At 60.9% G+C, this 25,726-nt stretch overlaps 1 protein-coding gene across 2 annotated transcripts in view; it reads left to right on the forward strand.

The window, feature by feature from the left end:
• FRMD5 (FERM domain containing 5) overlaps positions 1-25,726 on the forward strand; it is a 107,544-nt gene that overhangs the window by 70,223 nt on the left and 11,595 nt on the right. For both annotated transcript variants that reach the window (XM_075764483.1, XM_075764482.1), the window contains exons 2-7: positions 11,081-11,185; positions 15,435-15,477; positions 16,074-16,152; positions 22,229-22,326; positions 24,222-24,345; positions 25,317-25,404. In XM_075764483.1, coding sequence (XP_075620598.1) covers positions 11,081-11,185; positions 15,435-15,477; positions 16,074-16,152; positions 22,229-22,326; positions 24,222-24,345; positions 25,317-25,404 — 537 coding nt within the window. The remainder of the gene's footprint in view (positions 1-11,080; positions 11,186-15,434; positions 15,478-16,073; positions 16,153-22,228; positions 22,327-24,221; positions 24,346-25,316; positions 25,405-25,726) is intronic.

A 25,726-nucleotide genomic window follows, 5' to 3' on the forward strand; every position in this document is an offset into this window, starting at 1 on the left:
GCTGTCTGCAGCATCCCCCCAAGAAAAATCGTTCCCCTCGCACCCCTCCATCCCTTCCCGGTCGCTGCGGCAGGGCTGGCATCACCGCGGCAGCTGGGCACCAGCCGGGGTGCAGAGGTTTGGCTGGAAACACGGCCGTGCCCACCCCGCTCCTCCCTGCTGCGCTCGGGGCTCGTCCCCTTGGTTTTCTCAGAAACCAAGAGACCGTTCCGGGAGCCGCTCCTGACGTCCCAGCTCCACCGATGGCTCCGGGAGCATCTTCCCCAGGGGCTTTTCATGCCGCAGCGGCTCCTTGCTGCTGTGAAGTCATTTCTGGAGACGGGGTTTAAGCTCCTGCCATGGCACGTTCAAGCGCGGCGGCCTTTTGCCGAGCTCTCGCTGCCAGCCAGGTTCTCCGCGTGTTTGAGTCGGAGGTGTCGTGGGCAGGGTGGGTGACCCCGCTCCCCTCCTTGCCGCGGCAGGGTCCCGGGTTCACGCGTGTCCTGGGTGGGCACCCGGTGCCCTGCTTACACGGAACAAGTGCATCAGCTGGTGCAATAGCAGCAAAATAGCCAATGCTAATAAATCAGCAAAATAGCCACTAATAATAAATCAGCAAAATAGCCAATAATAATCATAATATGTTTTCTGTGGCAGTGGAGGAAGGGACAGGCAGAGGGACTGTGGGGACAGGGCAGGACTGCAGGAGTTGCAGGAGGAAGGTGGGTGCGAGAGCGGCACGGTGTCAGGGAGCGTGCCGTCCCCCTCGGGGATGCTCGACCGACATCGGTGGGGGACCCTCCGGGCCAGCTCCTGCCCCTCCGCAGCCCCTCGCTGGGGGCCGTAGGCAGAGAGGGGTCACCGCAGGTAACGCGCCCCGTTAGAGCTTTGCAGGCTTGAGCGCTCTGCTCCAGGCACGGTCACAGATTTCTGAGCTGCTTGTTCCCTGTCTGGAAATGAATATTCTCAGGCGTGATTTTGCCCATTTCTTCCTCATATCGCAGCTCGAATGAGACGCCGGCTTACTTTGAGGGCTAAGAGAGCTGTCAGTTAGGAGGACTTTGCCCTGCCTGCAAACTGAACGTTAACTTTGTCCGAGGGATAATAAATCCCAGGCTCGTACGGTACAATGCCGAATTTTGAAAATGAAGCATTTAAACCACAATATTGCAATCAAATTGCTAGCGAAAATCTCTTCATGTTGGCAGTGGAGCTGGTGGGTCTTTGATCTCTCCCAGCTCAGATGTTGCTGCCAAAGAGAATTAAGCTTAAACTTCACTTTGTAAAATAGACTTTTTTTTGACAGTTTCCTTTAAAAATAATCTTCTCCTAAGCTCAGGAAGCAGGGAGGAATGGCCAGCCCCACAATGAGATTTCCAAACCAAATAGCGCAGAAAGGTGCCGCTTTCAACTGCTGCTATTTCTTCCGTAAATCCTGCGCTTAATCCGCGGAGCGGCTGTGGGGTAATTCATCATTTCAGCTCCAGAAGTGCAAACGTTGCCATGGGCTGGGGGTCCGGCAGCGTCGGGTTGGGGCTGGCGGGGGCCGGTGCTGCTCCGGGTGAGCGGCATCTTCCTGCAGCCCTGGGGCCGGCCGGGCTCCCTCGTCCCGCGGGCTCGGGGTGCTGCCGCTCGCCGGGGTCCCGGCCGTGCCCTGGCAGGGGAGCGGGAACACGGGTCACGCTCTGCAAATGGCCGAACCGGAGCCGGGTGACGTGGCAGCTCAGCCCGGTGGGGTGCGAAGCCCTGGTGCCCCCCTTGAGCCCTGCTCCTGCCCCTCCCCAGGCCTTTTTGGCCGCATCCGTGGGGCAGATCCCTCCCCAGGCGCTGGGGCTCGGTTGCAGGGGCTGCTCGGGGCTCTGACCCCCCTTCCTGCCCTGCGCCGCTGGAGCCCTGCCTTGGTGCTGCCGGAGCTGGGCGCAGCGAAGGAGAGGTGCCCGCCAGTGTGCGTGGCAGGAAACGCAGAATGGTTACTGGGAGGGAAGGGGGAACCTGGTATTATGCAGTTTGGAGGGATCTCAGAAGAGGGAATCTGTTACTGCACAGTTTGGAGGGATCTCGGGTGCCTCTCTGGGGTGGGCAATCGGGCCAAGGTGCAGCAGAGCTTTTCCCAGCGCGTACCGAGCAGCTTTGAACTCGTCCGTGCCTCTGGGCGCCTGACCTGCTCCTCTCGCGCTGCGCGCAGGGAGATGCGGGATGTCTCGCAGCTTCTGCCGACGTGGTTTCCTTTTTCCCTGGCAGGAGGTAGAGGCCCCCAGTTCCCCCCAGCCCCTCCGGTTCGCTCCCAGCCCCCCTGCAGCCCGTGGCTGTGGGAATTGCTTTCCCGGGAGGCTCCCTGCCAGGCGAGCTGTGCGGCGTGGTGCTCGAGTAACGCAAACAGTCCCCGGCTTTTTCTTTCCGTCTGGAGCGAGGACGCTTCCAGCATCTCCCGGTGATCGCAGCTCCTGCTCGTCTGCCTCGCGCAGCTGGGCTGCGAGGTGAGCGCGGTGGTCGGGGGGATGAGCTGAAGCCCCCCCGTGCTTTGCTGGGCTCCCCCCTGCCATCGCCCCCTCCCCGGGACTGGCCCCCCCGCCAGCTCCGGGCTCCCAGCGGGGACAGGACCTTTGTGAGGAGCCGGGCGAAGCGGGAGCCGCTCTGGTGCGGGGTCAGAAGCTGATTCTCTGCGCAGAGGTTTGCGGCGCGAGCACGCCGACGGAGATGGGAAGAACCTGCCTGCTGGGGGGGGGTCGGAGACGTCCCGCGCCGCAGGACCGCTGGGCATCGCGATGCTCGAGTGAGCACGTGGCGCCCGGCCCTCGCCTTCCCCTTGCGAGAAGCACGTTGAGGGTTTGCTGATGGGGGGATTCTGGCAGACGCGTCGTCGTGCCGTCCCGTGCGCGGGGCCGTCGGCAGGACCCGGCTGGCTGTCGGCAGGCTCGGGGGGGGGCTGGCAGTGCTCAGCCTCATCACGGACGCCGGCCTTGCTGGTCTGGCGGTGGTCCTGGAGGAGGCAGGTTTGGGGGGCAGCGGTGCTCGGGCTGATGCAGGAAGCTTACGCTTTTATACGGCGTGGGGCTCGGCGCTGCGTGGTGCCCGGTTAAGAAGCTGGAGTGAAACAAAACCATCGTGGCACGTGATAAATGGTTTAAAAAGCAGCTGTGCTACCAGTCTCCGCAAGCAAGACTTCAGGACAGACCTGGGTCTCATCCTGCAATGCAAAGCCATCCCTCACTGCAAGCTCGCGGGTCCGGAGCGTGGCTGGGGCGTGCGGATGTGCTGCTGGAGGGCTGCGGTGCTCAGCGGGATGGGGAACGCTGCCTGGCGGGAGGCACACCGTTCATTTTCAGATGAGCTGCTATTTTTAAATATCTCTCTTTTTTTCTTCTTGGATTTTTTTGTCTTTTTTTTTTTTTTTAGCTGTGGATGACCCTAATTTTGGCTGAGGAGCTTAGAAAAGCTAAGAATGCAAGGTTAGTTTAATCTTCTTAAAGTTTAAAAATCATCTGGGATTCTTCTGTTTGATAGTGCTGGAGGCGCTTATCTCCCTGTAGAAACCTTGTTTCTGTTTTGAAGTACGTCATGCAAAACTCTTTTGCTGTAATGGGTGCCACATTTCAGCATTCTGCACTTTTCATCTCCAGAAACTTCACAGATGCTCCTGCTCGGCATGGCGAGGTGCTCGGCGGGGGGACACCCACGATGCTGGGCTGGCAGCATCCTCGCTGCCGTGCTGCAGGTCTGGGGCCGGACGGGTCCCCATCCAAGTTTGGTGAGCTCTGTGGAGCAGCAGACCCTGCAGTCCTCGGCACAGGGAGGTTCACGGCACAGAGCCATGGGTGCCACTGGAAAATCCCGGCAGGACCTCCCTGCCACCGGCACAGCACCGCCTCCCCATCCCCTCGTAAAAAGGGATCATAAAACTCCCTGGAAGAGCTCGTTCCCAAGGGTGCTGGCGAACCCGTCTCCCCCAGGCAGAGAGCAGTAAATCTCTGTATCAAGCGGTTGCTGACATGTTGATGCTCCTCGGGTACCTCGTAAAGATGCTGCGGGGCTGGGTGGCTCTGGAGTGCTTCGACGGGCCGCAGCACGGGTGGCGATGGGTTCTGGAGCCAGCACCGCTCCTCCCTCCCGGGGCAGCGTCCCCCTCCGCGCGTTGGTCCCTCAGCCAGCTCCTCTCCTCCGCGCGTTTGGCAGCCGCCGTTCCCTGGCCGGGGCGGGCAGAGCCTGCAGCACGGCTACACGTGAACCGCAACCTGCGCGTGGGGCTGGGTGGCCGCGGCGTGTCCCCGGGGGGCTTTGCTCGCGCCACCCACGGGTGCGGGGAGGCTGGGCGGGCTCAGGGCAGCGAGCCAGGATGAGTGCGGCTGCTGTGGCCGCTGCCGTGAGTGCACGTAGCTGTACCCCAGGGCAGTGTGCACCCCTGAGCCCTCCCCACCCCGAGTCGATCTTGTCCCAAGTCTGTCCCCAAAACCACCCGCTGCTGTGACGAGCTCAGCCGGTCTGCAGAGGTCCCGCGGGGCTGTGGGTCGGGGTACTGGGATGTGCTCGGGGCTCCCCATAGAAACGGCAGCGCGTGAGATCTGGTCCCAGCACCCACGGCAGGATTAGGCGTGAGGGAGATGAGGGGGCTGAGCTGGGGGAGTTGGGCCCCCCGGGAGCATCACCCCGCGCTGCCGCACTGCCCTGCAGCGCTGAAACCATTCGGGTTTCGCTGTGCTTCGGGGCGAGGTGCAGCACGGCTGCACGGACTGTCACAGCAGAATTCAGGTCTGCAGGTTTTCTGCCTGCCTGTGCCGTAACGCAGCTCTCTGCGAGCAGCGGCACGTCTCCATCTCGCGTAGCACGAGACGAGGCAAAATTAGGGACTGTTATGAATCAGAACAATTCAGCGTGGTACGTCACGAGTGAGCGGCACTCCGTGCTACCCTCCGCAGCTCTGCGCTGGAAGCAGCAGCCAGCAGCACCGTGGCGGCACGGCCGTGCGGGCTCCTGGCGCAGCCGCTGCGCTGCCTCTGCAAACCGGCCTCCACCGGGAACGCTCCTCGGTGTCCTGCTCAGTCGCACGATTGGGATTAATAACGGTAATGCCCTGCAGCGTCCAGCCGTGGCTGCACACGGCGCTACGCTGCCCTGCAGTTCCTCAAGTTTTCGTATGTAGCAGAAGTTTAAGACAGAGAGAAGCCTTGAGCAGCTGTCAGCAGGAAATAACTCTGCGTGGTGCGGGTCAGCTTGGCGTGCGGCGTTCCCGGTGCGCGCGCGGGGATTGCTCACGGTGCAGCTGGCGATAGTCCCTCCTCCGTTCGGCTGCTGCACCTGGAAAGGCTGACCTCAAAAACTCGCAAACCTTAGGACAGAGATAAGTCTTATTTTGTAAGAACACACAGAGATCAAAACATAGAATATTTAAGCTGATATTATGCAATAGACAGCTCTTTTAAGTTGTGATTTGTAAAGACAGTTCGGATAATTTCCTGAAAGACATACTCATAATGATTAATTTAGAATATGTTTAATTCAAGTTAGAGAGATCAAAGAGAAAGCGTTTCCCCCTGTAATGCCGTTTGCGTTTTTACACTTTTACCATATTCCATTGGACTGGGGGGGGATGTCTGATTTGTCCTTCATTGCGATTTCTCTGCCTTAAAGTTGCAGAGGAAAGCATTATGCAGAGGGTTGTGCTAATTTGGGGCGCGGGCAGGGAAAGGGAGAAGAGCCTGGAGAAAATCCCTGCAAAACTGGCTTTGGGAGGTGAGGGGGGGTGCGACGCTGGGGGTGGCGAAATCGTCCCCTAGCTAGGCAGGTTCACGCTTTTGCAGCGCTCCCTGGCATTTTCTGTGGCCGTCACAGACAGTGTGAGTGTGAGAGCTCAACGAGCGTGAGCAGGACAGAGCCCACGTTGCTGCAGCGCGCTGAGCAGCGTGCCGGGCTGGGGCTGCCAGATGTGCCGGGCGGAGCGGCCAGATGTGCCGCGCGCCGCTGGCAGCAGAGGGGCAAGGGAGAGTGCACGTGTTGCGGCAGCTGCTTCCGTTATAACAGCCCTTCAGGTCTAATTGGGAATAATTTACGAGTACGTCTTTATTTGTGCAGCTACAATTTCTGTTGTGCGGTCAGTTGTTTTACCTCTGTGGCTGTGTCGGACGTCCCTTTAGTTCAGCCTGCGAACTAATCCTTTCTAGGGGAAGAAGATGAAATGAGTATTTATTACTGTTTTCTGGGTAATGCAGGAGGAGGTCCCGTCTTCCTGCTGCCCCTAACAGCTGCTCTGGGCAGGTTATTTCGTGCCTGGCGAGCAGAGCTCGGGTGTTTGTTCTGCTGCTCGGAAGATGCTGTTGCTGTTTCTTTCTTCTCAAGCTCCGTGTTGCTGCTTCAGTCCTCAGTGAGAAATGAGTATTATTTAGTGAAAGAAGAATAACTTGCCGTACGTGAGGAAAAGGGATTTGGATTCTGGCAGGTTCCGTTATTCCTTTCCATTCTGTGCCCTTGTACCTGAGCGGGCGCACAGCCTGTACCAGGCAGCGGTTGTGTTTGACAGTGATGGATGATACACGCAGAGACTCAATTAGCCTGTTAATAAAGCCCAATCTAGGCCACGCTTTTCCAAGTTCAGCACCTAAATCCGTCCTCCTGGGGGACGCTTGCTTTGCCAGCCCGAGGAGTCGCCTTTGGCTCGGGCTGGGGCTGGGCAGTTGCGCTCAAACTCCGGGTTTCTGGTCCCTCAGGCACATGAAAGGGAACGTGGCTGGTGCGGGTGGCCCTGGGGTCTCCACCGTCCCTCCTGCGCCCGATGCGTCCGCTCTCCCTGGTGTGGCCTGGTATCTCGTTCCTCTGCGGGGTGGGCTCTGCTGGACCCCCTCTGGGGATGCTTCCCGAGCCTGGGGCAGTGCTGGGGGCGGCCGTACGCATGGACTGCGTGGGTGCCCGTCCTGCGCGGCCGCAATGCATCGAAGCCCCATGGGCTGGTGCCCAGCCTGCAGCTTTGCCAGCGGGTCCTGGGCCGACGGCCGTGGCTGCAGGGCTGCAACAAATGCAGCCGGCAGCACCGTTAACCCAGCCCGGCGAGGGCCCAGCACGCAGGGCAGGCTGCTGAAGTACGAGTTTCAGTATCTGCCTGTGGAAATGGGAATCTTTCCTTTTTCCCAGCGCCGGGTGCGTTTGGCCATCACAGCAAGCGTAAGCAGCGGGCTTTGCTGCTTGGCCTGGGGAGGGGGGGGATGCAGGAGGGGAGAGCAGGCAGAGGCAGTTCCTGAAATTTTAGCTCTGCACTGTCAGAGCGTTGTTCCCGTCGGCTGGCAGGACTTGCTGCCTGCAGGGAGTTCTGTTTGTTTATGGTCTCAGCATCTCCCAAGGACTGGGATGGGTTTGGCAGGACCGCTGCCTGCTCAGCTCCAGCCCATCTCCCCAGCCGTGCTGCGGCTGCAAAACGCTTCAGCTGCCGCGGTGCAGACTCTCCTGGTACCGCTCTCACCGCTCTCCTGCTGCTTCATCCTCTTTCTGCCCAGAACATCTGTCTTGAGTCTCCATTTCCGCAACAAGGAGAGTTGCTTAAAAACCAGGTAATGACTTGGGGAAGAGCGTGAGTCAGCTGAGCTGAGCGGGGTGGGATTCACTGCGTGCCCAGCCCGGCCGTCCCCAGCTGCAGCTCTGCAGGCAGGTTTTGGCTGCACTTCGACAGCAGGCTCCAAAAGCCCAGCGCTGGTTTACTTCGGCATGAGCCAGGCGAGGTTCGGCGAGCCTTGTACCGCCGGGCTGCGAGGTCGGGCTCGTCCAGGTGAGTGCGAGGGCAGCATCCCGCTCAGGTGCCGAACAACCTCGTGGCCCCGTGAGCGGCACCTGGAGTCCTCGGCTGCATTCCTTTGGGTGGTGGGTGCCCGGCATCCCCCCGAGGAGCCGCAGTGCTGGAGCAGGGTGCTGACCCACGGCCGCCGTATGGGCAGCGTGGGCAGCGGGGCTGGGGCTGGGGCTGGGCTGCAGATGCCCTCAGGACAAAGTCATGGGCCAGCAGCCGGGGCTGCCGCTGAGCACCGGCTTTCGGTGGCACCCGGTGCCGTGGCTGTGGGAGGTGTCACACGCAGACGCCTCTCCGATGCTCCTCGGAGGACCCTCTGCGATCCCCCCAGGGATCACTTGCAGTAAAAGCGAAATCTCGCTGCTACCCCAGCACAGTGAGAGCAAAGCCGGGGGTCCGTTGATTGGCCTGGAGAGGTTTTACAAACCACAAAACAGAGCAGCTTCGCATCCCTCGGCCGCAGCCGCCGGCGTGGCTGGTGCAGAGCCTGAGCAGAGCCAGAGCACAGCCCGCTCGGCCGCGTCAGGGTGCTCTCGTGGGGAGCACCCCGCTGCTGACACTTCATCTCAAAGTCTCCTCGTCTGCCCAAACGAAGCTCTTCTGGAGTCAGTTTTCTCTTGCCTCTGCACGCAGCCCGCAGGGACACGGCACAAGGCTAAGGGGGGCTCTGGTTCATCTGCAGAGATGTGATGCTGCTGAGAACGGTGAACGTGCCTGTGCCCCTCGGCACGGAGACAGATGTCTGAACGCCCCCGAGGACTCAGGCTATGGCTCGGTGTCTTTTAGCAGCGTGTGTTTTACAGTGCATCGGTCACTGCATAAAAAGCCGCCCTTGGCTGCATCCCAAACAGATCCCATCAAACATGTTCGCCACAGGAGGCTTTTTAAGACTTGACTTAAGCTTGGCCAGTGCCCGAGTGAGTCCCACCCCGTTCTGCAAGCGAGGGATGAAGAAGGGCAGAGCAGGGACTTGCTGCCAGGGTTGTCGGGCTGCGCAGACCAGCCCGTGCCTTGGGGGCGGCTTGAGACAGCGCCGGGGCTGTGGGGCTGAACCTCGGAGGCAGCCGACGGATCCTCTCCATCGCCTCCAGGTATTTTGGCGAGACCACCGTGCCGATGCTGTGAGCAGAGAGCTGGGCTGCAGGAGATGCGGGCGGCAGAGCGAGGGGAGGGCTGGGGTATGACTGTGACGGCACCGGCCCCGGGCAGAGGGTTGGGGCACGGTCACCAGCAGGATTTCCAGGGACGCTTCACATCGGCAATCGCTTCGAGGCCATCACCTTCTGGGAGCGGCAGGGCCCGGTGAGCAGCCCCTGCCATGCAGCCAAGCCGTGCCGGGCAGCACCGGGGGCTTCCCTCCGCCTCTCAGCCTGGCTCAGGGGCTCTCTGTCCTTCCCGTCTTCCATTCGGGCCGGGGCTGGAGCAGATGCTGCACACCCCGCGTCCCCCCGAGCCCTTTCCTCCGCTGCGCAGCCGACTCTCCCGCTGACTCCAAGACGCTCCGTCAGCCCGTGGCCGCTGGCCGAGCGCCAGTGCTGCAGCAGCCGAGTGAGCAGGACGGGTTCTCCCCGCGCGGCCGCCTGCGAAGGCCCCGTTTGCATCCCGGGAGCCGGGGTGGCCCCTGCTCTGGCAGCGGCACGGCCCGGGGGTCACCGCCTCCATCGCCCCGTTGCTGCCGGGCACCGGCGCTGAGGGCAGCTCGTTTCAGCGGCTGCGTTATTGCAGCCTGAACTTCGTGGCTTTCTAAACGAAGCGCTGTTTATTTAAAATACAGAGACATTTATCGCACCGTACCAAGGCCCAGGAACGGGTTAATGCCAGACCCGTGGGGTTCCCCGATTGCGCGGCCTGTGTCTGCGGAGCGATTGTTTGATCAGATAACGCCCGTGTTAAATGTATTTGTCGGGAAACAGAAACCTGTGTTATCTGAAGGAGGCAGCGTGGCTGTCAGGAGCAGCCTTTGATCTGCAGAGACGCGGCGCGGTAAAGCAGGTCCCCAGCGCCTGCAGCACTGCTGCTCCCGGGCCCTCCTGCAAACCCCCGGGCACGGCGGAGGGCAGGCAGCAGGCAGGGCAGGCAGCAGGCAGCAGGCAGGGCAGGCAGCAGGCAGGGCAGGCAGGCTGAGGGGCCAGATCCTGCCAGTGCATCCATCAGCCCGGGTACCTGGGTGCCCCTTGCTCTGCCGTAAAGGGTCTGAACAATTTTACCTCTTCTCCCTCCCCGGCCCCAGGCGAGGGGGTTTCCCAGGGCAGCAGCACATGGATTGAGCTTTTCAGAAATACATAAAATACTGGTTTTGACCCCAAACCTGGCACAGACAGAGAGGACCCCGCTCTCAGCAAGCACTGAGCCACGTGGGGCGAGAGCACCGCGGCGGTACGGCTCTGCTCAGCACGGAGCCGCTGCCCCGGGACGGATCCTGCGGGCAGCTCTGCTGAGCAGAGGGTCACGAGTTATCGGGGTGTATCTGGGTTCTCGTCCACGAGCTTTTAGGTTTTCCCTAAAAGCTCAACAGCAGCAAAGGGCACAGAAGAAATATGCCAAAAATAGGCAGGTCAGCGCTGGCCTCACCGCAGCGCCGGGCCAGGGAAAGGCTGTTTAACGGGGCCAGGGGGGAGCAACAGCAGTGAGCTGCCGGTGGCCTGTGCCGTGCTACGGCGAGGGAGCGCAGCAGGGAGCGCAGCAGCCGCACGGCCGTGACCTTCCGGCTCTGCCTGACCGCACGGGCCAGGCGAGCAGACCCCAAAGTCACAGCTTCCCTGCCGGACGCTTCACTGCGACTCGAGCTGCGGGGTGATTCCCTGACAGACTCTGACCTGCGTCACGGTTTTCTTTATGCTTTTAAAATACCCTGGGCGTTTCGTGGTGTTCAGGCCGTGTCTGGGCTGGTTGCCGTTGTGCCCTCCTCCTGCTCTCACCGCATGCTCCGTCCCGGCAGCTTCACCTCTGCAGCGCTGCCCAGAGCCGCCCGGACGCAGATTTGTCGTCCAAGTGGCCGTGGGCTTTGGCTCATGCTGCGGTCTCCTGCCGAGCCCCGGGCAGCCTCAGCGTCCCGCCTGGGCACGAGCCGCGGGTCTCGGGACGGGGACGGGCACCGGGGCGTCATGGGGTCCTGCTCCCGGCTGCTGTTGGGCTGCCCCTCGGGAGGGGTGGGAGAGGGTTTCTGTGCTGAAAATATTCCTGGTGAGGCACCAGGGCAGTAGGTGGGATTTGCACCACCAAATTTTATTTTAAAGTATGTCACTCTGCAAGTTTCGGACCCTTCACCCACCCAGCGTGCCCCAGCTCCATCGCCCTCCTCCTGCCGCTTTGTAAATCGTTTTTTTTGTCTTACAGAGAGATGCCAAGGGCCAGTACCTGTTCGACCTTCTCTGCCACCACCTGAACCTGCTGGAGAAGGACTACTTCGGCATTCGGTTTGTGGACCCCGACAAGCAAAGGGTGAGAGCCCGGGCTGGCTGTTGGGGTTTCTTGCAGCTCGGTGGTGTCAGACTTGTCCTTGCTGCTGCGGCTGAGAACCGGAGCGGGAGGCAAACGCAGTGAAATTCCGTTCAGGCAGTGAGGAGGGGCTCTTCCCCAGAGATTCTCCCTGGCCTGCTGCTGGGAAGGGGACAAGCCCGGGGTTGTGGGTGCCCTGACGGGTCATTGCTTTGCAGGTTGTGGGCCCCCCTGAGCACCCTGGGGAGACCCCCCCACCCCTTCCCACCTCTTCTGCCAGCACCAGGGCTGAGTCTCGTGCTGCAGCCCTGGGGAAGGGGGTCCCAGGGTGCACCCGGGCTCCGGCAGCAGCAGCCTCAGTGTCCCTGCTCCGCTGACGCATCCTCGGCGTTGGTCAGGATCTGGAGCCGGAGGTACACGCACAGCTCTTGGATCCCGGCGCGAGTGGTGAAAACATCTTGCGTTTGCAAAGTGAGCGGATTTGATGCTACTGCAAAGGCGAGGAGGGAGATCTGACGCTGAGCTTGCGGGACTATTTCTGGTGCAGAGTCGCGTTTTAACACCAAGATCAGGCCGTGCGACAGCTTTGTGCCGAGAACCCAAACACTTGTGTGTGTTGCCTCGGGCAATGCAGAGTGAAACAAGACTTTGGTGTGCATGGAGCCTAGAGCCCCGCGGCAGGACCTGGTCTGACCTGGCAGTGCAGCTCCCAGCACGGATCCATGCGGAGTCCCGCGGAGTCCTCGGGCAGCTGCCGCAGGTCCGGGTGGAGGGTGGCACAGCGTCTGGCAGGGACAGAGCCCCGCGGGGGGGGGGTCCCGTGTGCCACCGTCCTGACGAGAGGGGTTTCCGTGCAGGAGTAGTGCGAGGGGGTCCTGCCACTTCCTCGGGGTTAGCTGTCCGCGCTCCTTTTAAAACGCGTGCAGAACGCCAGCTCTTCACAAGCATGTGTGAAAGCGCTGCTTGCCATCAGAGCACTTGAGGTTTGGGAATGAGAAGCGCAGTGAACGCGCTCGCAGGCGCAGCTGTTAATAACAGCCTCGTGTTGCGCTTCCTGCCGATCGATACGAGCCACCGTATCAAACGTTTTCTGCGCCCCAAGGGTCCGTCACAGGGAGCGCCCACTGCTGACCCAGGAGCCGGGGAGTGGGTCCATCGCTGCTCCCTGCGGTGGGACGGGGCTGGTCTGAGCCCCTCGCTCCCCTTCCCCCTTCCAGGGGCACCCACCGACACTCACGTGGCTTTTCTCACCTGGAGCAGCAGCCTCCTCTTCCTCTTCCTCGTCCTCCCCACCTTGCGAAGTGCCGGCCATCGGGGAGCACACGATGCTGCTGCCTCTCGCGGGGTCTCTGGACCGTCACCCCCCCACGTCGCCTGTGCCCCCCGACTTGCGTTAGCTGGGCTCTCTCCCTCCCGACTTCTCCAGCCTTCTCCCAGCTTTGCCTCCTGCCCGCCGTGGCCGTGGGTTTGCAGCGGGCTGTGGAGCGGTGGCTCGTCAGCGCTGGCGAGCAGCGTTTTTCTCGCGTGGTACTGAGGGATCATTAACTGCCGCCCCGCTTGGGTGTGGGCTCCTTGCTTCCCTGCTTTTTGGTGAATCACCTCTTTACGCGCACGCAGAAATAAACCCCTGCGCACAATCGTTGTTACACCTCGTCTCTGTGGCACGGGCGGTGGATTGAGAGCGCAGGCTGAGCGCTGGAAAACCCCTCGGCACAGGCACGGCGTGCAGCAGGGGTGTGGGGGTGTCGCAGAGCATCTTCTCTTGCAGCAAACGAGTGGGCAGATGGACGACGCAGGGTCCGTGTCTCGTCCGAGCTGGTGCAGGGACAGGACGTTTCTCTGCTGTCGTGTGTGATGGGCCAGTGCCCAGGGCCGGATCCTGCTTCTCCGGATGCAAAGCCCGAAGCCGGCGGGCAGCCGTCCACGTGAGAGCCAGCCCCAGCGTGGAGCTGACGGGCACTGTGGCTGGCAGAGCTGCCCGGGTTTAGCGTTTCCTCGGCTGAAAGAGCTGCGTTTAAGCCCGTGATGAACCGAGCTGTCGCTGCAGTCCATTATTTCTGATGCACCAGTCGATATTCCGTATGGAGAGGGTGCTCCGCCACGTGCCTGGGCTGGGGAGGGGACGGGGGGTGCGCAGCGAGCGGGGCCGCACTCTGCTCCTGCCCGGGGCTGGGCTGGGAGCCGCAGCGCTCGTGTGATGTGGGAGAGGCGGCTGCCGCAGCCCGCGGCGTGCTCCAGGCACAGCTACAGCTCCTGCCGGGAGGGCGCAGGGAAGTCATGGAAAACCTCTTCGTTTCTGAGCGTGGCCGGGAGGAGCCTGTGCACCGCCCTGGGGCTGCTGCAAGTGAGATGCGTCTGTGGAGAGCCCAGGGCCACAGACAGCAGAGATGCTGAAAAGTGGAGAAAAAGCGAGAATCAATCCTGCCTCCTTACCCGTCATTTCCCGGCACGCTGCTGGGTCTGTGCCAGGGTGCTGGTGCTGGCACTCGCACCGTTCCAGCCCAGCCCAAAAGGACACGGTGCTTCTTCCCAGCACAGTGGGGACCGGTGGAGGTTCCTTGGTCCTGCGATGGGTTCCTGGGACCGGGGCAGGCGTTTCCCGCAGGAACCCCCCATGATGTTCCCCATCCCCAACGCTGCTGCTGAAGCACCGAGACCGCTCGCTGCCAGCGGCCGTCAGACCCCCCGGGGCTGCCCCACGCCCCAGGCTTCCCAACGCCTCCGGAGCAAGGGGCTGCGTCTGCACGGTCACGGGAGGAACCGGTGCGAGGGACCAGACCCCCACCCCGGTAACTGGGCACACCGTGGCCCCCTCCACCCCGCTGCTGGTTTTTGCACATCCACATCAGGTACCGAACGCACCCCAGAAATGCCCGAGTGAAAGCCAGCCCAGTTTGTGCAGCCGCGTGGAGCCACCGCTCACTGGTTTTGTCTCAGTGGTGGACATTTATATTTAGAGTTTTCTGTGGCAATCCCAGATTTTACTGATGTGTCTTTGTAGGTCTGTGATCCTTTGTGCTAACTAGTGTTTGCCTTAATTGCAGTCATTTTGCTTTGGTGTTTCGGGGTTCCCTCTTGCCAACACACAGGTGTCTGAAGCCGCTTCTTGGCTCACAGCGCTTCGTTTCCCGAATGCGCCTGCCCGAACGATGTCAAATCAAAGCAGCAGCTATTGCAGGGGCTTTTCTGCAGGCAGAGCTCGATGGTTCCTTTTAGACGGCGCAGAAGTATAATTTCAGAGATACAGGACTGGGCGTAACCCTCCCGGTGTCGTGCTGTAATTACAGATCCCGGCTCCTGTTGGGGTTGGGCTGGGTGATTTCAGCCGGTCGTTGCAGCCAGCGCTGCAGAGCCATCGCCCTCCACGGCAGAACCGCGCCGCTGCGTGCTCCCGCCTGCCGGCACTGCGGCGGCACGGGCAGCCGCACACCCTGGGACCCACACGTCCCCGCGGCCGCGGTGGGGGTCAATGGGGATCCCCACGTCCCCTGGAGCCGCCAGCCTGCGGGGAGAGGGGCTCGTACCTTCTGCAGGCAGGGCCTTGATTTAAGCTTTAAACCTCGGGTCTCAAAGCGACCAGTCCACGCGCTTCTTCAGCACCATCCGGTGCACGCGTGCAACCGTGCGGCACCAGCGAAGGGTGATTTGAACAACTGGGGACCAGGTGCCTCGGCACAAAAAGGTTCACCTCCTTGCTCAGCGATCCGGTGAGCAGAGCACCGAGAGCGGGAGGCTGATGCCCTTGGCCTGGAACTTGGCCGGGTTGTTGTCACTGAGACAAAACCGCACCTGGCCTTGGGGACGGCACGGCCTGTTGAGCAAAGAAAGGTGCGTCCTGGCGAGCCCCTGCTCTGCCCGGCACCTCTCCTGGGTCCTTGCTGGGTGCTGAGCAAGCGCAACTGCGCACCCGGCGTGAGCGGAGCCCGACCGTGCCACCGCCCCGACCCGGTGGGGCTGCCAAGGGGCACGCGGAGGACCCGGCTTTCCCGGGGCCGTGCAGAGAGAGAGGTCAGGCGGGGACGCTGGGGCTGGGGTCCTGCTCGGACCTTCCCTCGGCTGCCGGACGGACGGGCAGGGGCTGCAGCCCCTCCAGCTCTGCCATGCAGCTCTCCGACTGCCGCAGCACAGCATTTATTTCAAGCGGGGTTTTTTGTTTGCTTGTTTCTTTAATTTTGCCTGATAGAGTCAATGTTATTAACTGAAAGTATTTGTTACTGAGCTGCTTTTTTAATTACCTTCTCTTTCGTTTCAGCATTGGCTGGAATTTACCAAGTCGGTTGTGAAGCAGATGAGGGGTGAGTATCGCTGCGAGCAGATGTCCTGGACGCGCGGCGTGTGCTCCCGTCGCTGCAGATGTGTTTCCATTTTTCCAGACCTTCCCCTCCAGGGTCGATTCCCAGCACATCTCCCAGAAAAAGGCCCTTTTTGATTATCCACAGAGCCGTTCTGCTGGGTCCAAAGTGGGATTGTTCTCCCCCGGTCCCGGCGCAGTCACGGCCGGCCATGCCCCCCCCCCCAGCACGCAGGCACAGGGCACCGGCCCTGCGAGACCAGGACAGAAGTGATGGTGCTGAGCAAACGAGACGTGCCAGCACCGGGGCCGGCCTGGCGAGCGGGCGGCGGGGTGCACGGCCGCAGACGGTGCTGTGGGTGCTGCCCCACGGCTTTCCTGCGGGTGTCTGCTCCCCCCCACGGCCACCGCAGCGGGGAACGGCCCCATGCCCGTCTCCTGCCTCCTTACCCAGGGCAGCTGGGTGTGTTTGGGGGTAACAGGGAGGGCAGGGGAGACCCCCAGCGATATCTGACCGTCTCCTCGAGCGGGGTTGTTCGGGAGGATGAAGGGGACAAACCCCGTCCCTGGGTGACGGCAGCATCGCTGTTCTCCCCGCAGCCCAGCCTCCCTTCACCATGTGCTTCCGTGTGAAGTTTTATCCCACGGACCCCGCCGCTCTGAAGGAGGAGATCACCAGGTAAGATCCCGGCACACAGGGACCAGCCAGCTCCGTGCCAGCGGGCCCGGGCAGCGAGGGCTCGGCCGAGGCAGGAGCACACCTTCCACTTCGCAGTTGGGGGGAGCAACGGCCGGGTGGGTCTCTGAACCCACCGGGACGTTCCCCTGTGGGGACACAGCGTGGCAGTGCCCGTCTGTGCTTCGTGAGTGTGACACAGCGTGGCAGTGCCCGTCTGTGCTTCGTGAGTGTGACACAGCGTGGCAGTGCCCGCCTGTGCTTCGTGAGCGTGACACAGCGTGGCAGTGCCCGTCTGTGCTTCGTGAGTGTGACACAGCGTGGCAGTGCCCGCCTGTGCTTCGTGAGCGTGACACAGCGTGGCAGTGCCCGTCTGTGCTTCGTGAGCGTGACACAGCGTGGCAGTGCCCGTCTGTGCTTCGTGAGTGTGACACAGCGTGGCAGTGCCCGCCTGTGCTTCGTGAGCGTGACACAGCGTGGCAGTGCCCGCCTGTGCTTCGTGAGTGTGACACAGCGTGGCAGTGCCCGCCTGTGCTTCGTGAGTGTGACACAGCGTGGCAGTGCCCGTCTGTGCTTCGTGAGCGTGACACAGCGTGGCAGTGCCCGTCTGTGCTTCGTGAGCGTGACACAGCGTGGCAGTGCCCGTCTGTGCTTCGTGAGCGTGACACAGCGTGGCAGTGCCCGTCTGTGCTTCGTGAGCGTGACACAGCGTGGCAGTGCCCGCCTGTGCTTTGGGAGCGTGACACAGCGTGGCAGTGCCCGTCTGTGCTTCGTGAGCGTGACACAGCGTGGCAGTGCCCGCCTGTGCTTTGGGAGCGTGACACAGCGTGGCAGTGCCCGCCTGTGCTTCGTGAGCGTGACACAGCGTGGCAGTGCCCGCCTGTGCTTTGGGAGCGTGCGGGGCCAGCGTGCCTGGCAGGGAGCACTCGTTCTGGGTTTAAACCCATGAGTTTGGTCTTTGCCTGTGGTCGGCTACAAAACCCACCTGCCCAGGACAAAGTGCTCCGAGTGCAGCGCTGCTCACCGGAACGTCCGTCGCCACTTTGGTACCATCCTGCCAATGCAGAACAGATCCTGGGCTGCACCAGGCGCGCACCCTTCCCTCCAGCTCCCCAAAATCTCTCCCTCCAGCTGGAACCCCCGGTCCCAGCCGGTGCAGGAAGGTGGGTTCAAGCAGGAGCAGCCGTTGAGCTGCCAGAGTCTGATTTCTGCCGCTGCTGATACTCTTGCCGCTTCTGAATCAGCTGTTAGTGCCGCAGCCTGAGCACATCCCCAGCTCAGGGTGTCATTACGTGCGCTTGGTCTGCCAGGAAGGGTTTGAGTGTCTCCAGTTCCCTTGACGTCCCCGGGAAGTAATTAGCCACATCCCTTTTCCGCAAGGGGCATGAATGCTCTGGGAGAAATGGGCGCTAAACTGCGATGCAGAAACCTGACAGCACTTCTCTCGAGTTTCTATCTTTAGGGGCTCTTCATGCCGCTCTTCCTGCCAGAAGGAAGGACGCGAGGAGCACTCGTGGAGAAATGCAGCAGCTTTGGGAAACAAGCCGTGGCTCTGGAGCTCCAGGGCACGACAGCCCTGGAGAGGTGGCATGGATGAACCCCGGTAACTCCGTGGTGTCCCCCGGGGTCTGTCCTGCGCTTGTCCCCGGCACGTGTCAGCGGTGTTACCGGCGGGGCTGCGAGGCCCCTTGCCAGCCCTGCACCCAGGAGAGGGCTTGGGGTGTGCCATCAGGGTGCTGGGGTGCTTGGGGGACTGTCGCCGTGGGGGCGGCCGCTCCTGCTCACCAGTCGTCCTCCTCCGATGGCCGGTGGAGACCAGGGACGGCTCCTGCAGGGATGTCTCCCCCTCCCCTCCCCTCCCCTCCAGGTCCGTGTCCCCCCGCAAACAGCCTCAGTTCCCCTTTATTCTCTGTTGTGTTGTGGGGAGCAGTTGCTGCTTCTGAAATGCATCTGAAAACGTATGATGAAAACCAGAGCGAAGCAAATGATGAATAAGGGGCCGGCCACCCTCCTCCGATGCTAACGCGTCCCAGCCAGCTCCCGCCGGCTGAAGGCAGCAGGTTTTGGTGCGGGGCGCTCGGCTGTGCCGCAGACCTCTCACCGGAGGCTCCTCCGGAGCATCCCACGGCTCTGCCCGGGAGGGACCAGGAGCCGGAGGCAGAGGGGCCCTGGCCGGGAGCTGGGATGGTGTCGGCAGCATCTGCCGCTCCGTGCTGCCGGGCTGCGCTTTGCCCTCCTCATTTTTGGACAGTGCCTTAGAAAGCCGTCAGCTCGCTCCTGGCACGTGGGCATCTGCAGACTGGTAAGAAAAGTACCGAACCAAAGGATGCAAAAGTGTTTTGGGGCGAAAAGCGCTGGCTGCTGACCCCCTGGAGCTGCTGCCCCTGGCAGGAGCCAGCCGATTCTCACAACAAGGTCTGGGAGGGAAATAAAGTTCCACTCTCCTTCCACATTTAGTCATTCAGAAGTGTCCTTGTGTAAAGTCCAGGCCGGGGAGATGATCTGGACAAGCGACACGTGAAGAAATGACTGCAGAAATGCCTTTTCTGACTGTGCCTGGGTCGAGGTTTGGGGTGTGAAAGGGTGCAAAACTCGTAGGGTGCCATCTGCCAAAAGGCGGGGAAGGGGTCCGGCCAAGCCGGTGAGCTGCATCTGTGGACGAGGGGTCTGGGTGTGGGGAAAAAAATGTTATTTTTTATGTCTGCGGCCGCAGTGCTCCCCTCTTCCGACCTCGGCTTTTACCGGAGATGTACCTTAGCGGGAGGCAGGAGATCATCAGTCCCGGGGAAGGAAGCCCCCTGCTCACCTGTAAAAACCAGGGCCAGAAGCAGCACAGACTTCTCCTGATACCTGCCAAGCAGGCTGCAAATGCCGTCCTGCACTGCGGACGGTCGCCTGCTGCGAACTGCAGGACCCCCAACGTCTCGGCCCCAAATACCCGTGGAACGGTGGCAAATAGCCCCTGTCTTGTACTCGGAGCGGCTCGGGCTCAGGAGCCTGAACCGGGCAGCCCCGAACCCCTCTGCACGTCCAGGCGCCGCGCTGGGCTGCTGGGTCTGCCTTTGCTCTGCCTGCCGTCGCACGTTCCCGATGAATAGCTGGGGTCCATGCTAAGCGCGTCGAGAATTAAGTAGGCTTACTGATAGGGCTAAATATATTCCAGGATTTAATTCTTGGGATTTTCAGTCTATTTCTGCAGGCAGGAAATGAGAGAGGGTGTCTGGGCTCTTGCAGCGTGTTCGGAATATACCTGGGCTCAGCTTTTTACTTCACTTTGGCATTAATAAACTCTCCGTATTTTTGTTGGGCAGAAAGCTTTGCTTATGTATCGCAGAAGGACCCAAAACTAAAGTACCCCTGAAGATGTTGTGTGGAAGCCTGGGAAAGTTTGACTGGCTGACCTTGGACGGGGGGTGCGGATGAGGAGGAAAGCATTTGTAAAGAGCCCCGTGCGCGGTTGCTGGGTCTGCTCAGAAGGGTCTTTGCGGGCAGAATGCCAGTCTTCCTGCCGCGGCCAGGACGTGCGCTGTAATCGGCTCTCTTGGATAGGATCAATCTGTTTTTTCACACAGGCACATTTTAGGGGACCCACAGAAGTGCCCAGGAATAGTTTCACATGGCTACATCTCCTTGTTTTGATTACAAGGCATTTATTTAGTTTGCAGATTTTACATTTACTCCCAGCAACTGCAGCCCGGTGCAGCCGTCAGGCCTTCATGTAAATGTGAGACGGCCAAAGGCATTGTCTCTGAGTAATGGCAGCTATTATGTGGGCATTAAGCTGCGCATACAATATGTTAATTGTATTTCTTTTCTTTAATCAGAGATTAGCAAACATCTGCGGTTGTTAAGCACAGTAAGGAGAATTGAAATGCAGGTCACAGATTTGCCCTTGTGGAGGGTGGGAGCTGGACCCAGCAGCACCGGGGATGGAGCTGGACCCAACCAGCGCCGGGGATGGAGCTGGACCCAGCAGCACTGGGGATGGAGCTGGACCCAACCAGCACCGGGGATGGAGCTGGACCCAGCAGCATTGGGGGTGGAGCTGGACCCAGCAGCATCGGGGGTGGAGCTGGACCCAACCAGCACCGGGGATGGAGCTGGACCCAGCAGCATTGGGGGTGGAGCTGGACCCAACCGGCACCGGGGATGGAGCTGGACCCAGCAGCATTGGGGGTGGAGCTGGACCCAACCGGCACCGGGGGTGGAGCTGGACCCAACCAGCACCAGGGATGGAGCTGGACCCAGCAGCATCGGGGATGGAGCCAGCCTGGGAGCTCGCCGGTCCGAGCTCAGAAATATTTCCCATCTTTAACATCCTTGTGCAGGGCAGCCGCATCCCACAGCCCAGCCCTTTCCGGGGGATATTTCCAAGGCATCGGCAAGGCTTTGCAAAAACCTGTTTGGCACCTGCCGAATGTTTTTGTAAAACAGCTCAGATGTACAGACCTTCCCTGCTTCACGGGAACAGGGCATCTCCGGGGGGGCGTGCGAGCGGGGCCGGGGCATTGGCAGGGTTAAACCCATTTGGTGATGCCTTTTGTGAGGTCTGTGCTAGGTGCTGGGGAAGGGCTGGTGCTGGGCGAGGGGGCCGGCGGTGCGTGGCAGCCGAGCCTGGGGTCTGCGTGCCGGCTGGCCCCACGCGGGTGTGCTCAGGCAGCAGCGGGGCTTGTCGCCCTGAGCGCTGGAAGCCCTGGCCACCAACCGGTGAGGCTGCCGCTGCTCCAGAGGTGATGGTGGGAGCTGGGAGCAGAAGATCGTGTTCTGCTTCCCACAAATAGCAACAGCCCGGCTGCAGGACTGCAGCTGATGCGAGTGTGGAGCTCTGCAGCCCAGCCGGGCTCAGGCTGCCTGGGGTCTGGGTCTGACGGTCCCCACGGGTCCCACACGGGTCCCCCATGGGTCCCCACACACCAGGACGAGCCCCCTGTGCGGGTGGGCTGCCCCTGCTCGCTGCTGTTTGAGATGTGCCTGCAACCGCAGCTGAAACCTGCGCTTAAAATTCACTTTCCCCAGGACCAAGTACACTTTAATATCTGGATTTCTCTTTAATATATTTTATCTGTGAAAATTAATGGTTTATCTCATGATAAATACGGATTTGAGAAACGAAGCATGACTGAGATATTGCAGAGTGCAAGTCTGATTATTTAAACACATCTCTGAGCACTCCAATTTCCATTTTGCTCCTTCACTCTGTGACTTACGTTTTACCATCAAAAGGTTTTTCCCGAGCACGTTGCCACATGACTCAGCCCAAACTGTTACTTAGGTTTAACTTTATTCAAATACACAATTTTCCAACATAGTTTATCTTTTCGCCGGGCTTTGGTGCATGGAGGTAGAGACGGGCGAGCGCAGTAGATGATGCGGTGTTGATCATTGGCGAGCACGGAGGAGGGATGCGGATGCGCACGCAGAGACCTGGAAGGATACAGAACGTGGGGGAAGGAGCAGCTCAGGTGATGGGGAAGCGGAGCAGCTGGCCACGGGGAGCACAGCAGTCGCTGGTGGGCCCAGGACCACGAACCCCCCTTCAGAGCATCATCCCTGGGACGGGCTGCAGCAGTTGCAATTGCGTTCGGGCACCGCTGCCCAAATGGGGCGAAGCATCGCAGGGGGCTCTGGGGCCGGCGGGCAGAGAGGACCAGCACCTCCCTCTCTATGGGTTTCCTCCTTGCCGCGCTTTCCCTGATGGGAATGTGCATCTGAGCGTCTCTGCCCAAGGGAGCTTCGTCTCTGCCGGCAGCCCTGCCCTGCCGTGAGTGGCCGTGCCGGTGGAGCCGGGTCAGCGGAGCCCTCCGTCAGCCCTCGGCTCGGGTGCCGGCCCCGGAGCAGGAGCCAAGCGCCTGCGGGCTGGAGCGGGGCCGGACGTGTAGATCTGAGCCCCAGGATGGGCCCTGACGGGGGAGCTGCCGGTAATCGGCACTCGCTGGCTCCTTGCTCCTTGGTCTTGTAAACGGGCCGCTCGGAGAGAAATGTTACTGCAAGTGTCTCGTGGCAGATACTCCACATCCAAATTGCCTGTTTAGGTAATTTAAGCTTTGCTTAATAAATGGACTATCTCTTCTGTCCTCAGGTATTTAGTCTTCCTGCAGATCAAAAGGGATCTCTACCACGGCCGTCTCCTCTGCAAGACTTCGGATGCTGCTTTGTTGGCCGCCTATATCCTTCAAGGTAATGCTTTTTGACAAGATAAATTTGCTTTTCATGCTAAGTACTGATTACATTATTTCACTTACAACAGATCACTGCACCTAGAATACAAATGTCATCCTGCCCGTGCGGGGCTCATGCTTCAAGGCCGTGGTGGTGCGGTGCGGTGCTGGGCTGGAGGCGGGTGAGGGCTGACGTTGGGGTCTCACCCGCAGCAGAAGCGCCATGCTGGGCCACCTGCACTGCTCCCGTGAGCATCCCCTCGGCTAATCCAGCCCGTGTCTCCTAGTTCTGTGCGTGTGCAGCCGCAGAAGCAGCCCCGTGACAAAGCAGTTCTTTCTCTGGGGCTGTGCACGGCCCGCGGGAACTCTGGCAAGCGCCTGCGGTTTGCAGTCGCAAAGAGAGCTCCAGAGGTAAATGCAGTTTTGCTGATTGCCGGGATGGATGAGGGCGTCCCCAGGAAAGCGCATCGCTTGCTGCCGAGCGCCTCGGCAAAGAAAGTGCCTTTGTCAGCAAGTTGCAGAGGCGCTGGTGGAGTCTGGAGCAGGAGGTGGGAAAACCTCTGAAAACCTTCTGCCCGATCTGCCCTCCTGCCTGTTTTCCTGCCCGCATGGCTCTGCCTGCTCTTGCCTCCACTGCCCGTGGCACCGAGAGGTGGCCGGTATCTGCTCGGGGTGGTGCAACACCCGGATGCTCAGCGAGGATCGTCGGGCTGTTTGGAGGAGCTGGGTGGTGCTGGCGTGGTGGAAAAGCACCTTGCCGTGCCGTTAGCACCCCGATGCCGGGCGTGCAGGCGGGTTTCTCTGCCCGAGGGCGCTCGGCTCGATGCAATGCTGGGTCCCTCTCTGTGCCCCCCCCGGTGCCTGTGGTCACATCCCCAGGACGAGCTGAGGAGATGTGCCCCAGCAATCAACAAAGACAAATTTCAGCTCCGAAGCATTTTTGAGTTATTTCAGTGCCGATGTGTTTCCCCTCTTTTAGTGTTTTAAGCAGGAAACATAAAAATTAATGCAACGTCTACATTTCACTTAGGACCTGAGGCTGGAGGGAATTAAATGAGAGCAAGGTCCTTTCATCCCTGGTGGCAGGAGGCTGCCGGATTACCGTAAATCCCGGCGGGAGACACCAGCTACAGAGCCATGCCACAGTGAAATGCCAGCGGCGATCGCTGCCGGCTCCCGCGGGGTGCTGGGAGGGGGAGCAGAGCTGCGTCAGCCCACGCCGAGGAAAGAGCGGGGCCGAGCTCAGAAATCAGCTTGTCTCGGGCGTTTCTGCACCCCGGTCTCGGTGCTCGGGGCCGCTGGGACTGTCGGAAGGACAGACGGCCTGTCGCCACGCTTGCAGCTTGCCCGGGCTTGGAGCGGGTTTTCCAGGCGTGGGGTCACTCCCTCCCTGCTGCTGTGTCAGCCTGTCCCCGGGATCCCCCGGCAGCACTCCCCTGGGGCAGGGAAAGAGGGGCACGAGCTTTTCTCAATGTCACTTCACAGATTTCCAAGTAATTGTATTTTTTCGAGGTGCAGTTGCATCCATTGGGTGAGCAGAATTCGCTCCCTGCCTTGTTCCCGGCTGCGCTGGGGGCCGGGGTGCCCCGGGGTGCTCGGGGCCGATGGGCTGCCGTGGCATGGACCCGGCGCAGCTCCCGGGAGGTTCCTGACAGATAGCTTGAGGAATTGATAAACTTGGGACAGTGACCATCTGCTGCCTGGTGATTCCCAAGCAAACGGTGAAATTAATTGGATGCAGTTAATGCCTTACAAATGATCCCTCCTGATGGGAAGCCCGGGTCGGAGCGGCGTTCCCGGGATGCTCTGAGCCCCAGCGCTGCGCCCGGTCACTGCAGGTTCCGCTGCCGGGATGGGGATGCACACTGCGGTCTGCGTTGTGCTGCTGTTCCTCACCGGTTCTGTCTCCCCCAGCCGAGATCGGGGACTACGACCCGGGGAAGCACCCGGAAGGCTACAGCTCCAAGTTCCAGTTCTTCCCCAAACACTCGGAGAAGCTGGAGAGGAAAATTGCGGAGATCCACAAGTCGGAGCTGAGGTACGGCCGGGCGGCTTGGCTGAGCGGGACCGCCGGCTGCCGTGGGGATTACTGCTGCGCGGCTGATTTTTATCCCCGTTCGGGATTTTCAGTCATGCCGTGGGATGAGCACTCAGGGCTCTTGTGTGTCAGGTCCAGCCGCGAGCCGGCAGCGCTCTGGGCAGCGTTGGTAACGGCAGAAGCGCGGAGCAGAGCGAGCTGTGGGAAAGCAGCTTGTTCGGCGGCGTGGAGGCACCGCATCAAATCCCCCCCGTGAGAGGAGCTGCCGTGTCCCACCAAACCTCTGCTTGCTGAAAGGCAAATGGGATTGAGCAGCCAAGGACAAGCCACAGAAAGTGCAGACAAATAAAAAATACAGCAGCAATGCGGCAGGCCGGTCCTGCAGCCCGAGGGGGGCTGCGGAGTTTCCCTGCTCCTGGCTGTGGGCTCAGCCGGCACAGGCCGGGGGGGTCCCTGGTGTTCCCCGGCGGGACGGGGACAGCGAGCAGCCCTGGCCTGGGGGATGCGAGGTGTGAGACCATCAGCAGACCCCCGTGCTGCCATGGCGCTGGCGGTGCCCTGTGCCCGTCCCGGGGAGGACGGTGTGGTTTGAACCTCCCAGAAACCCGGCCGAGCTGTGCCGTTACCTGCTGGGCTGCTGCCTTCTGCCCTTCTCCCCTTTCCCCCCCCAAAGAAATGCCCGTGCTGCCTACAGGGAATTCAGCCCTAAATTTTGCAGATGCTCCCCAACTTTGGTCCCGTCTAGTGCTGCTGGTTCAGCGTCTCTGCTGCTGGATCGAGCTGGCCGGAGGAGAAAGGCTGGGTGTTGGTGCTGGGCTCCCGCTGCAGATCGATTGTGCTAACAAATGTAACGGGAATATGCCACGACTGGTACCTCCTGTCGTTAACAGAAACCCTGTAGCCGAGGGCTGACTTTCATGTTCATGTCTTCCCTGGATTAGTCTTTCTTTTCCCTTTTTTCCCTCCTGTAGCGGGCAGACACCAGCTACTTCAGAGCTGAATTTCCTGAGGAAAGCCCAGACCCTGGAGACCTACGGGGTTGACCCACACCCTTGCAAGGTAAAACAGTTTTCTGAACGCGATTCCTTGCGTTGGATCTCTCCCTCCGGCCGGTAACGAGGTGCAGAGGTGCCAGAGACCGGTCCCAAGTGCAGCCGTTGGTCGCCTGCCGCGGGCTCCGGCATCGGCAGAGCCGTGGCGCGTGGGATGTGCCGGAGCCAGCAGCCCTCTGCAGCCCCAAAACCAGCCCCCGTGGGCCTGTGTGCGTGGGGGAGCGGGGAGGCCGAGTACCCCGAAACCCTTCCAGGCAGCGTTTAGGCAAGCCCTAAGAAAGTGTTTTCACATGCAGCCAGCTCTGCAGTGGGCTGACAGTGGGCGATCA

This window comes from Balearica regulorum, chromosome 12 (genome assembly GCF_011004875.1).
Source record: "Balearica regulorum gibbericeps isolate bBalReg1 chromosome 12, bBalReg1.pri, whole genome shotgun sequence".
In the NCBI taxonomy this organism is placed as follows: Eukaryota; Metazoa; Chordata; class Aves; order Gruiformes; family Gruidae; genus Balearica; species Balearica regulorum.